General features: G+C 33.0%; 1 protein-coding gene across 1 annotated transcript; it reads left to right on the top strand.

Annotated features, from left to right (window-relative positions):
- Window positions 1-5271: 5271 nt before the first annotated feature.
- Window positions 5272-13100, top strand: YSL6 (YELLOW STRIPE like 6). Its single transcript, XM_047307684.2, has 7 exons — window positions 5272-5903; window positions 6873-7045; window positions 7853-7950; window positions 8161-8298; window positions 10441-10630; window positions 11157-11289; window positions 11895-13100. The coding sequence occupies exons 1-7, from the start codon at window positions 5540-5542 to the stop codon at window positions 12827-12829; spliced, it is 2031 nt and encodes a 676-aa protein (XP_047163640.1). The 5' UTR covers window positions 5272-5539; the 3' UTR covers window positions 12830-13100.
- Window positions 13101-14526: the final 1426 nt, after the last annotated feature.

Here is a 14526-nt window from a genome sequence, read left to right as displayed (position 1 = left end):
GATAAATACATTTTATGTATACAGATACTTGTGGTAACATTTGAAAAGAATAAAGATTTTAAAAATGAAATAGTTTTGAGATTTTGGATTTTTGTTTGGAAATAAGAAATTCTTGAATGTATCTTTTGTTATAACATAATTGTTATGTTATTTTTTTTCTATTTTTGTCTAAGGGTAAAATGGTCTTTTATCTTTATTTAATTGGTGTAAAAATTAATTAAGGGGTGGTTTGGTATTTAAAAACCCTACAAGACCAAACATTAATCATAATTTGTCTATCAAACATTAATTATAACTTGTCTATCAAACAAAATCAATTAAAACTATATTTTCTTATCTTTTTAAAAGATCAAACTTTTCTAGAAGACCCTATATCGCTTTCACAACTCGAAAAGCTCTATCTATACCTACAAACAACAAAACATGATCAGGATACGTTGTTATTACCATTGATCAGTAAAGAACCTAAAAGGATACTTAAACCACACATGCGACAGAGCCAAAAATTACGTGCATTAGAAAATGTGAAACAAGAGAAAAGAGTAGGAACTTACTTTATTTTAGAAACTGATCGAGTAGAGTTAAAGATCTCACCACAAGGATCACACAAGCGGTCTCCGATCTTCAAATAGACCTTGTTAATATTGATGGTTTGTATAGCTTTATGCTGATGAAATTTTACACTACTCAAAATTATGTAAAGTTATGGAACAGTTTTAGTGGCTGTCAAAATTAACTGAAGACAGAAAGAGAGGGCAATGTAAATTACATAACACATTATCACTACACTTGAAGAATAACACAAACACAATCTCATTACACGAACAATGTCATTACAACTAGAATCTTCGTTAACTAACAAACAAACATTACATTATAACCCCATCAAACACCACTTCAACAAAATTAAAACATAAGACATACAATGATGATGTTAATCAACCCCATCAAACATAAAAACCCCAACAACACCTTCTCCCTTCTCTGACAAACCACAAGTGATTTTTCCAAACAAATTATCTTTCTCCTTTGCCATCCAATTGTAGTATCCCTTTCATCTATATAATCTTCAGTGCGCCATTTGAAGAAATTACATCCTCGCACTTCCTCATTTCGACTTCGCTGTTCAAAACATCCAACCGAAAACATCTCAGGATAAAGCGAACTAATGTACCCCAAAATAAAAACACAACGTAGAAAACATACCTTGTAATTAGGGCACCCCCAAAAATGCTTCCCCTCGTTCTTAACAGTTTTTGCGACTCTTAATACGGCAAGCTCTCCACAATAGCATATTTGGCTGCCAACCATTCGTCGTGATAAACCACCATGCGAGGTCCCCCATGAGCAAGACGAGCATTGATTCATTGACATTGCCTCCACCAACCACACAATACTGCTTCCTTGACACCTACAAAACCACCCCAATCCCAACCACCCAACTTAGGGCACCCACCTCAGAAACAACGAACTTCACAAATTGAGTTAGGAAGAACAACTTAGGGCACCCCACCTCAGCTCACCACCTTCAGATCACCTCCTTCCCCTAAGCTCGTTGGAGATTAAAATGTTAGGGCAAATCTCTATGCATTTGGTTTTTCCAAATAAAAAGAACATTTTCATACCTAGAGAAAGCTAAAAAATGTGCATTTGCCACGTTGGATAAATAATTTGCCACATCTTTTAACCTTTAACGCCGTTCCTACCACCGTAACGAACATGACTTAAGTTACACAATTTTCGTAAAATGGGGACCTAATGTCTTCATTTTTAAAACCGGGTACTAAACGGAAATTCAGCTCTTAACTTGAGAACAAAGTAAGCTATTAAGCCTTATATTATTTATATCATGATTTTGAGCCTTTACCTTAATTGGCTTGATTCACATAACTAATTCCATCAATTAACCTTGTTTAATACATTTTAGTCCTTATTTTCACTTAATCACATTTTACTAAAATGACTGGATGAATATATAAACCAAGTAGATTCTAATCCAAATGGCCGAAATGTATTCGGTGCATGCTATATTTTTTTTTTCATTCTTAATTTTGTTTTTTAGTTGTTTATGGTAAGTGATTTTTTTTTAGTTTGTGGTAATGGTTTTGTGACGCTTTTATTTACTATTTATTTTAATACTTCTTTTGTTAAGATTTGAAAAACCATGTTAAGACATTTTGATTGATTTATATATTCGACAATTGTCATTGAAGATAAGAAGGACGAATGAAACTCATTTTAATTTATTGCTTTTAATATCTTTATTTCTTTAATTTTAAGAAATAAAATAAAGGCTTAATAGTCTCTTTTGTCCCCAGTTTTGCTCGATTGTGTCAATTTGGTCACTGGTTTTAAAAAAGTGTCAACTTGGTCCTCACTTATTAAATTTTGCATCAAAATTGTCCCTTCCGTTAAATAGAAACAAACGACGTTAAGGATGGATGATGAAGACGTGACATTTTTAAATTGTATGTGTGGTGACATGTTTAGTATTTCCTTTAATTATAATTAATTTAGATTAATTTTTTTCTTTTAATTACTTTTAATTATAATTAATGTGACAGTTAGCAATGGCGTCCCACTCCTCAGATCAAATCTTCTTCTTCTTCCAAGAAGAGTGTTGTAGTTAGCAATGGATAATCGGCAATGGCGTCCCACTCCTCCACCGAATATCTGCCCCACTTGCTCCCTCTCCCACTTTCCCTTCTGCCCCGCTCCGCCTCCCCACCACCCCCACCCCCACCAAACCCCTCTTTCTTACGCCCCCTCCAACCCTAATTTCCAGAATTTCAAGAAACCCCGAATCCACCCTACCATTCTGTCCCACCACCCTTACAATGCCCAATTCAGTGGGTTGCGCAAGGCTGCGTTGCGATTTATCCATGACTGTTTTGGTTTGGTTCTCTTGCTTTGCAGGTCTGAGGAGACATGATGTTGATGCGAGATGAGGATGCTCGCGGTGGGGATGGTTTCTACGTGATTAGGGTTCTGCAATTTGGGGACTCTTTTTGATTGGGTTTTGGGGCTGGTTGCGTTTCCTTGCAGGTTTCGAAGGAGAAGTACTGAATTCGTGATGAATCTGGTGGTTTTGGAATGGACGAAACTCGAGAGGTGGAGGCGCGATCTGGGTTTCGTATATGGGTCGTTGTTTACTGGATTGAGGTTGATGCATGTCAAGACATAAAAGATGATGAAGATGGCGTGGAGGAGATTGGAGTTTTCACGGTGGAGAATGGAGGAGAAGATGAACTTTATCGGGTTCTCTCTGTTTTCGCGATTTGGATGGTTGATGGAAGAATGAAGGAATTCTCACGGTGGTCCGAGGTTGCTCGCGGTGGTGCGTCAATGGAGGTGATGCGATTCACTGTGATTGTTGGACGGCGCTGGTTGTGTTCTTGAGCGTGGTTGAGGATGAATGAGGAGTTGATGGTGGCCTTGGATGGTTGCACGAGGAATGACGATTTTGGCCGACCAACTGCCGCTAGCGAAGTTGGAGAAGAGACCATTTCTGAAAAGGAGAAAAAGAAACCCTAGAGAAAAGAGGGCTTGGGCTTGGCCTAGAAAATACAAAGTGCACTCCTAAATTTCATCTCTGCACCCATTCACTAACACGCCAACATAAATATATCTACAAAATAACACGTCTTCTGCTAGATCATTAATCTTTAACTTCGTTTGTTTCTATTTAACGGAAGGGACAAAGTTGACGCAAAATTTATCAAATGAGGACCAAGTTGACACTTTTTTAAAACCAGGGATCAAATTGACACAATCGAATAAAACTAGGTACAATATTAAACCTAAAATAAAAGGTCGAATTTAAGCAAAGCCAAAATGATTTTAGGAATTAAAAAAATAAATAAAACGACTTAATTTTATATTGAGTGTTTCATCCTAAACCTCCAAGATCTCATCCTGCACCTCCAAAAATTCCACTTTTAACCTTCTGGCATCTCATCCTCCATCTCCAACTTTTTCAAACTTTATTTTTAACTTTAATAAATATTTTTCCATTTTCTTTTCTTTTTTATTAAAAACAATCTTCACTATCTTAATAATAATTTAATTTAATTTAAAATTTAAATATTATTTAAAATAATTTGTATTTTAATAATTATTAAAATATAATTTATATTATAATAATAGTTATATTAAAAAACATAAAAATAAAATAATAATAATAATAAATAATAATAAATTTGATTTAATATATTCAAATATATTAAATTATAATAAAATATTAAAATAAATCAAATAATTATTAAATTTTAAATAAAAATGAAAATTTTAAAAAACTTATTTATATATTAAAATCTATAAAATATGTTAATACTTTTGCTTTTTATTTAAAATTTAATAAATATTAAACTTAAATAAAAATTATAATATTACTTATTATATTTTTATATTTTAATAATTAATAAAATATAATTTATATTTTTAAAATAGTTCTATTAAGAAAATTGAAAAATAATAACTAAAATAAGAATAAAAATAAAAACAAAATAATACTCAAAATCATATTTAATATATTTAAATATATTAAATTATATTAAAATATTAAATTAAATTTAATAATTATTAAAATTTTAAAGAAACAAAATTTTGAAAAATTTGTTAATTGGATCGATAAGTTATGAATAGGATATCATATCCGATAAAGAATGGTTTTTAAAATTTTATTTTATATATAAATTTTAATAATTATTTAATTTAATTTAATATTTTAATATAATTTAGTATATTTAAATATTTTATTTAATATAATTTTATTTATTATTTGATAAATAATTGTTTTAAAATTTTGTTTATTATTTAAATTTTAATAATTATTTAATTTAATTTAATATTTTAATATAATTTAATATATTTGAATATATTAAATATTTTATTTAATATAATTTTACTTATTATTTTTATTTTAATTATTTTATTTTTATATTTTTAATATAAATATTGTTATAACATAAATCATATTTTAATAATTATTAAAATATAAAATTCTATTAAATAATATTTGAATTTTAAATTTAGTTATTATTAAGGTGACGTAAAATCTTTTTTAATAAGAAAAAGAAGAAAACAAAAATATATTTATTAAAATTAAAATAAAAGTTTTATAAAATTAAAGATGTAAAATAATGATAAGATATAAAAAAGTTAAAAGTGGAATTTTTGATGATGCAGGTGTAGATGAAATACTCTTTTATATTAGGCAACTTGGCTAAACCAAAAGAATCCAAGAACGTGATGACAGGTTGTTAGGTTAGGTTGGAATCCCAGATTAACCCGATCCAGTTGCGTGTCCCGCTGTAACTTACCCATAAACAATGACAGAAACATAGCAGTTCTGATTCTATAAATGCTCATAAAAAATCTAATCCTGTCAAAATCAATGTCCAGATACATTTTGAGTCCCATAACCCAACTCAATCATTGATTTCATCTGAATTCACAACAGCTGATAACATATTTGGTCTTCTGGTTAATCTGATTCCACCCGAAAACCCCGAATCTCTCTTTGTTACTCTCGGGCACGATGGGCACAGAGACCTCGTCAGTGGATATTTCGGAGCCCCTGCTTGTGAATCCTAACGGTAACGAGGAGAAGGAGGAGTATTTGCGTGAGGAGGTTCCAGAATGGAAGGAGCAAATCACGATAAGAGGGTTGGTGGTGAGTGCTGTGTTGGGGAGCTTGTTCTGCATCATCACCCACAAGCTCAACCTCACAGTTGGAATCATCCCTTCCCTCAACGTGGCTGCTGGTTTGTTGGGGTTTTTCTTTGTCAAGACCTGGACTGGTTTCTTGACCAAGATAGGATTTTTCACCAAACCCTTCACCAAACAAGAGAACACTGTTATTCAGACGTGTGTGGTTGCTTGCTATGGCCTTGCCTTTAGTGGTATCTCTCTCTCTCTTCAGTACTTGTTTGTTTTGGTTGAAGTTTTGTGATTTCTAGTACACTAAGTAATTGCAATGCACATGATGAAGAAGGAAAAAGTTATTAGTTTTAGAATACAAGTTCTTTTGAGTTCTCCAAATCTTAATCTGAACATTCACTCAGTTGTCTTGTCTTTGCTTAAAAATTGGTCTGCGACAAGGTCAAAGTTTGCCACAAAACTACGACCCAACTACAATTTAAATCATTGATAAGAATGTTCCTGTGGTTTGTTGCTGTTGAATTCGCTTTAGAATTGCGTAGCTCTTTGAAAAATGTTTGGTGCTTTGTTGGAACATAAGGTTCAGATTGGCGTTGGTATTGTGAAGGTTCTTTGAGGTTATGGGAGTTTTGTGAAAGGGATAAGGTTAATTGATAATGGAGTAGGATTCCTATATTTATAACTATATTATGTATGTTTCCAAATTTTATCGTATTTTTCTTGGAATAATAGTAAATTAGCAGGAGATCTTTTGAGTTTAAAGTAGTAGTCTTGAGTTTGAGATTTGGGTACCCACTAGTTGCGATAAGTCGACAAGAAGAGTTTTACCACCCATTCTGGTAATTTCAAGCTCGAGCATATTAAGTCATAGAATATACATGTAGTCCATACATAAAAGGATGATAATAGACTAGCGAGATTTCATTTGTGTTAAAATCCATCAAATTTAACCGCCTTATGAAGGAAATCTGTTAAAAAGCTTTATAACATTAGTAAAATCTCTCAGCAAAAGGGAAACATAAAATAAAATTAAGGAGTGAATGTTAAATGTGTTTATTTTCTTAATTGTACATGGTAAAGCATAATTTGTTAAACGCGATTGCTTGTCAACTCTTGTGAAGCAATCTGGTGGCCATGAGAGTTGCTTCTTACATTGGTGAGATTTTTTCCCTATAGTTTCTCTTACGTGCAAACTGTGATGTTGTTGACAGGTGGCTTTGGTTCATCCTTGATTGCCATGGATCAGAGAACATATGAACTCATAGGCCCTGATTACCCTGGTAATAGAGCTGAAGATATTAAAAATCCAGGATTGGGTTGGATGATGGGTTTCATGTTTGTTGTCAGTTTCCTTGGACTTTTTAGCCTTGTGCCACTTCGGAAGGTAAATCTATTTGGTTTGTTGTTTTTGTATTAGATTTACTTGAACTGTATTTCTTTCATTATTCCTTTTGTTCTTTATCTTATGCAAATTAACTTTTAATAAGAGAGAAAAGCAGGAGGGTGCTTTTTGTCTCTCTTAATCCGGAAAGTCAAGTTATTAAATGTGGTCAAACTTTGAGCTGGTATTCATTATACCAATTGTTCCATAGGTTTTTTTGAGCTAATGATATGATGAATGTACCTTTCTTCGTGAACTTCCATGTTTATAATTTTATTTCTGAATATTTGGCATTCTGCAATACAAAATCTTACTTATTTGTTGTGAAGACTATACAAAAGCATTTTAGAGAATGCATTATTTTCCCATATATTAAAAATAATGCTTCCATCCTATACAAAGTTTTAAGGAGTCATATGTGTGGTGCAAATTTTGAGTTATTTTCTTTTTGGGGGGTCAAAAATGTGAATAATTTCTCTTTTGAGAGGGTAATAATGTTTTTATAGATATATAAAGAAGACTGTTGTTAAAAAACCTTAATGGAAATGTTTATTTAAAGAGAAATTGTTTTTTTTAAAGCCTTTGACTTTTGAAATTGTTCTTTTCGTACAAAATCAAATGACGTGTATTTAGTTGTACATCTATAATGAGAAAGTGAATAAAGTAAGAGGGGAACTGCAAGGAGTGCAAATTTTGGTTTTGGCTTTTCTGTTCTTTGTATAGCTCTTACCTCTGTACTTCCATCTGTTGCGTATTTGATACATCATTTCCTTTGCCAGTGTGTACTGATTTCTGTGAATGGAATTTTAGGTTATGGTCTTGGATTATAAGCTTACATATCCCAGTGGGACAGCGACAGCAATGCTAATTAACAGTTTCCATACAAAAACTGGAGCAGAACTTGCAGGGTATATTTTACAAATTATGTTAATTTGACCATTCAGAAGATTTTTGTATCTTACACTCTGTACAGGTCACACACATTATTGCTATATATTTTCACTTATTAATCTAAGCATAGCTGAAACCTTTTAACCCATCTTTTAACCTATTATTATTTTGTCTCTATTTTCTTTGCTTTCTATAATATTAATTTATTGTCTATGAGAATTGCACAGGAATCAAGTTCGGCAGCTTGGGAAGTATTTAAGCATAAGTTTTGTCTGGAGTTGCTTTAAGTGGTTCTTCAGTGGTATTGGCGATTCATGTGGATTTGACAACTTCCCTAGCTTTGGTTTGACACTATTTAGGAACACGTAAGGTTCTTTAGATTTTAGTTTTCTCTTCACTTTACAGAATTAATTTCCTAATCATATAATTATGAACATCTGCTTTTGGCTATCAAAATAGTATAATCTGTTTAATGAGCGATAATGACTAGGCAATAACAGTCCAATAGTAACTTGTATGTGGGTCTAAGGTTGTATGTTGCTATTAAGAGATGATATTGAAATGAGTAAATTCTTTTTGAAAGGCTTGTATTAAACTATTAATCTACTTTTGTGTTTATTTGGTGACTGATAGGGTCTTAAGGGTTTATGTCAGGAAAAAAAGGGGACAAAAACAGGACATAAGATAGAATGGAGGGGGGAGTTGGTTATGCGGTTACTTTTGGAGGTTGTTTTTAGGAATTACCTATAAAAGGGGGAATAAGTGTCTTTTAAGGGACACGTTGTATTGTTTGTAGTTGAGACAGGATCTTTGCCTTCTGTGGGGAGGAAGATAGGCTTCCTCGAATGTGTTTGTACATTGTTGTGTTGTCAGAAATAAAGAAACAATTATTCTTTTGTGAGCTAGGGTGTGAGTTTCGTTTTCTGGTGTCATACCAGGATTGTGTTCAGGGTTTCTTGCTCTCAAGAAACCTAACAGCTGTATAAGGAACCTTTTGGATCCAATAAAAATCCATGAGGTGTGCTAGGATTTTTATTTGTTACTAATAATCAGAACTTAATGAACCTGATAAATAACAAAAGACACGGTACCTCATGATGTATATTTCCCAGTACTGGAAATATAACAATAATGAATTATGATTATGAATTCTGTTGAAAAGTCTTACATCGACTAGAGATAAGATCAATTTAGAGTATATAAGTGGGCGCAAACCTCATCTTACAAGTCGTTTTTGTGGGGTTGAGTTAGGCTTAAAGTCTACCTCTTAACATGGTATCAGAGCCAAGTTAGAGTCTGTCTTAGTGAAGTTTGTGTGGACATATTGTTCCACCCGCTATCGCATCGTTATCGGACCACCCATTAATGTCTAGTCTCATGCTTGAGATGTATATACCTCAGGGGAGTGTGTTGAAAAGTTTCACATCGACTAGAGATAAAGCCAATTTAGAGTATATAAGTGGGTGCAAATCTCACCTTACAAGCTGGTTTTTGGGGTTGAATTAGGCTTAAAGTTCACTTCTTAACAAATTCCAATACATTCTTAAGAAACTAATGGGGTAATGTCACAAACTTTAACTAGTTATTTCTGATAAACTCAACCCATAGCTATCCTACTACTAGCACGTTAGTTGAAAATCTGGAACTACATGAATTCCTGAGAATAATTACAAGTGGTACTGATAGACTAAGGAAAAGTGGCTGATCCAAAGTTCCACTAATGCATGCACTTTGGATAACGTCCCAGCCTGTCTCAGACCGGTTAATTCCCTGGTTTGCGTAGGAACATGATAATTAAGTAGCTGAACGAGAGTGAGAAAGAGAAAGTGGTAGCAGGTTAAGAAGTAGAAAATAATTTTAATATTAACGAGGAAGGATTAATGAATTCTTAGTCTGTAGACTATTTAATTAATGGAATGATAAAAAGAAATGAAGAATGAAATTGTGTTCTAGGTTTGCAATTCAGCCTTTAGCTTGTAGAGTTCTAGTTGTGTTATTGTTGCAAATGGTTGGCTGTGGCCCTCTTTGATTTTGTTTTTCGTTTCCAGAACCGGTTAGAGTTTTATTATTCTTCCTCTGCTTCAATGTAACAGAAAACACAGATATTAAATGACTGACGTGCATAATGTTAATGGTGGCCTAGGATCTCTATTGTCTGTTATTGAAAGAATACAATTAAACAAAACTGCACCTTTACCGATTCTGTTATTAAACAGATCATGGTAGCATAAGAGGCAACAACTCCCCAGAATAGCCTAATTAAGCAGTTGGTTTCAGATTTTACTTTGTGGTTGTTTGTACTTTTGAACTGCCCCTTGTGACGCCATGGTGCTTGAAGCAACTACTCTTTCATTAATAACAGCGTGTCAAAAGTTTGTAATAATTATGAAATAAGTTGATTTATGCTTTATTCTTAACTGTTAACTGCTGTGCTGCAATGTGAATGTATAGGGTTCTGAGGATACAGCTAATTGTTCAGATACTAACATGGCATCCTTTTCATGCAGATTCTACTTTGACTTCAGTCCAACCTATGTTGGATGTGGCCTTATCTGTCCCCATCTAGTAAATTGTTCAGTTCTCCTTGGAGCTATTATATCATGGGGCTTTCTGTGGCCTTTTATCTCTGAGCATGCTGGGGACTGGTATCCAGCTGACCTTGGTAGCAATGATTTCAAAGGTCTTTATGGATACAAGGTATGGCTAAGAAAATATACTTGCAGGACATCTCTAAGGAAACTTTACAGCAAACAGTACTTGTGATTTAGGATGGAAACGGTCCCTTAAAATTTCATCTAAATTGCTAGTATAAATTTGAAATTGACATTCGAAAGTCTTGATTACTCATAACTTGAGTTCTAAGCATCAGCAACCTACTATTTATTAATTAAAATACAAATGTAATACATCATATTTTCCTTCTTTATATCTCAACTTTTAGGTTTAAAAGAAAATAGTCGATAGTATAACATGACGCCGTAAACTATATTTGATCATTATCAACTCTGAAATTTTAAATTCTACTTTCATCTTGCTCTGTACAGTAAACTATAGTACTTGTTTTGACTTGATATTGAAATAGTTTTGCCTTATTCCCTCTACAACACACTGAGCTGGCCTGAATTTTATTTGGGTTTTCCCAAGATTTAATGTCTCACAATGTGCCATATTGTGTTATAGTTCTTTTGTACAGCTTTTTTCTTACTTATCATGTTTTCTGTAGGTCTTCATATCTATTGCCCTTATTTTAGGGGATGGTATTTATAATCTGGTAAAGATTATAATTATAACTATTAGGGAGATGTGGAGGGCAAGCTCCAAACAGATCACCCTTCCTGTTGTGACTGAGGTTAATGGTGAGTACATAAAATATTTTCCATATATGTTTACAAGTATGATTTCTTTTTCCTTTTGATAAAGTTATGTTGGTATCTGCCTAGTCATTTCTCTTGCCACACATGTAGGTTTTGTCAACTTGTGAGTATCTTATAGTTTTACAATAAGTTACTTCCGTTACAGACATTTAGTCTTGACCTGTATGACGACTTCGCTATGGATAATATTGAACTGGTTACATTGTGGAAAACAACGGAACTGAATGTAGTTAGTTAACTATTGAAAATTATCTGATTATCTACTCCCAGTGTCATCAGTTGAAACTAGTGCTATTAAGAGTATGCATTTGAAGTTAACCTTGAGTTCTACAAATAATTTTTTCCAATCCATAGTCAAAAGATTAGCCATCACAATAATTTATTTGAAAATGACTTCATCTGTTTTCTGATTATTTGGAAACGAAGCCATGTTTAATAGATTGATATTTTATTTGATTATTAGTAGGATAACCTCCTTAAGCATAACTCTCCATAGGTCATATCACTGATTTGATTATTTGGTCAGTATCTGTCTGCAAGTGTATATAATCTATGAAAGTTAATTATTTTCATATCCATGTTCTCAGATGATGAGAGTTCTAAACTGCAATCAGTAGAAAAGATGAGAGATGAAGTATTTTTGAAGGACGGGATACCCACCTGGTTCGCGGCTTCTGGATATGTGGGCTTGGCTGCAATATCCATAGCAACAATACCAATGATTTTTCCTCCTCTCAAATGGTACTTGGTTCTGTGTTCTTACATCCTTGCCCCTGCCCTTGCCTTCTGCAACTCTTACGGCACTGGCCTCACAGACTGGAGCCTGGCGTCCACTTACGGAAAGATTGGTCTTTTCATAATTGCGGCAGCAGTGGGTCAAAATGGTGGTGTAATAGCAGGTGTAGCTTCATGTGCTGTTATGATGTCTATAGTCTCAACTGCTGCTGATCTCATGCAAGATTTCAAGACCGGTTACCTTACCTTCTCATCAGCAAAGTCCATGTTTGTGAGCCAATTGATAGGAACAGCGATGGGTTGTGTGATCGCTCCTCTCACTTTCTGGATGTTCTGGACTGCCTTTGAAATTGGCTCACCTGATGGCCCTTACAAAGCACCATACGCCGTTATATTCAGGGAAATGGCCATTCTTGGTGTTCAGGGATTCTCAGAGCTTCCAAAGTACTGCATGGAAATGTGTGGCGGTTTCTTTGCGGCAGCCCTGGCTATCAATCTTGTAAGGGATGTGACTCCCAAGAAATTCTCACAGTACATACCCATCCCAATGGCAATGGCAGTTCCTTTCTACATCGGTGCTTACTTTGCAGTTGATATGTTTGTTGGAACTGTGATACTGTTTGTATGGGAAAAGTTGAATAGAAAGGATGCAGAGGATTATGCTGGGGCAGTTGCTTCTGGATTGATATGTGGTGATGGAATATGGACAATTCCATCTGCAATCCTTTCTATAATGAGGATCGATCCCCCCATCTGTATGTACTTCGGCCCTTCTGCAAGTAGCTGAGATCAGCAAAGTCTGGGTTGTCTTTAAGACAATGTTTATATATTGTTTCTGTATGTAAATATTTGTCTGTGACATCATAGGGAATCTCCAAGTTTCATTTCCTCTATGTTTGTCCATGTCTGTGTATTCGTAAATATTTAGGGATGTCATTCAGTCCCTGAACTGTCTCAGGAAAAAAAATCGGAAAGGAACTTTTCATGCATTTATGTATTACTGCACATTCTTTTCCTTAAAGCTTAAATCAAAAGTGATGTGTGTAAGTTATTTAAAATGCATTGATAGTGTAATAACTATTCGTATTTACCCAATAAAGAGTTGCTAAGCACGGTAAGATTGGTAATGTTTTAATTATTTAGAAAGTTATTGTGCACTGCTGAAGGTTTAAACTAATAGTATATTGGATTGTGTAAGAGGGAAAGAAAGAGATCTATGATTTAAAATAGAAAAAGGAGGGTACGAATACCATTATCCAGTACTAATTATTTAACTTAAACTGAACAGACAATTGTTTCTTTACCCTTGTGTTTTCTATTAATTTTGCATCTCATGTCTCCAATTCCAAGTGAAAGGCCAAAATGCTCTTGATACCTACCTCACGCTACTCGTACCACAGTGAGCATACCTTCTCGTCATTCTAGAGCTTCTTCTGCAGTCTCCATTCTACTTCAGCAAGAAAGCATATTATATTTTAAGATTAAATATATTTTTAGTTTCAAATTTTATACAAAATTAAAATTTATTTATATTTTAAATTTTGATATATTTTAGTTTTCAAACTTTAAAAATAATAAATATAATTCTTTTAACCTAGTAACACTATTTTTTTAAGATAGAAATGCTTTAAGCAATGCAAATATTATCCTAAAACGTGTATGGACATATAAAAAATATTTAATATAGTTGAATTAAAAATAATATATTTATTTATTTTTAAAGTTTATAAATAAAAATCTATCAACAAAGTTTGGAAGGAGGATGAATTTTAATATCACGTTCAAGTTCAACTACTAAAAGATATAGTTAATCATATATTTTAAAATATAATAGTAAAAAGACTAAATCAAAAGTATGATCTCATTTTTTTTTCTTAAGCAATATATTTTGAATCCAATGATTCCAAATATATATATATATATATATATATATGGGGTTTGCTAACGCGCGTACGCCTGTTTTTTAGTTGGTATAATTTAGCAATGTGTACCGGACGACAAAAATACCTTATATATCATGGATTCTAAGTTTTAAGGTTAAGGATGTTTTAATAATTTTTATTCTCAAAACTAAAAAAAAAAAACCCCAAACCCTTACTCACCTCTCTCATTCCTCTCAACCCTTTATCTTTCATCTCTCTCACTCCAACCTTTTCTCTGTCATCCTACTGTAGCCCCACTTGAAAAAATCAGAAACACTTGCAGTTAAACAATCTTAAAAAAAATGATTTTATAATGAGTTTTCATTTTATAATTTTTGTCTTATCTATTTTTATCCAATTTTCACAAGCATAAAGGAATTGGTAATTGACCTGGAAAAAATCAGAAATACTCGCTGTTAAACAATTTCTTACAAAAAATGATTTTATAATGAGTTTTCATTTTATAAATTTTGTCTTATCTAATTTTCTCAAGAATAATGACATCAAAGGAATTGGTAATTGGCTTGGAAAAAATCAGAAACACTCGTTGTTAAACAATTTC

Source organism: Vigna umbellata, chromosome 5 (assembly GCF_029865625.1).
Source record: "Vigna umbellata cultivar VRB3 chromosome 5, Vumbellata_1.0, whole genome shotgun sequence".
NCBI lineage: Eukaryota > Viridiplantae > Streptophyta > Magnoliopsida > Fabales > Fabaceae > Vigna > Vigna umbellata.
Note: the sequence above shows the minus strand (reverse complement) of the source record. Positions and strands in the feature narration are given on the sequence as shown.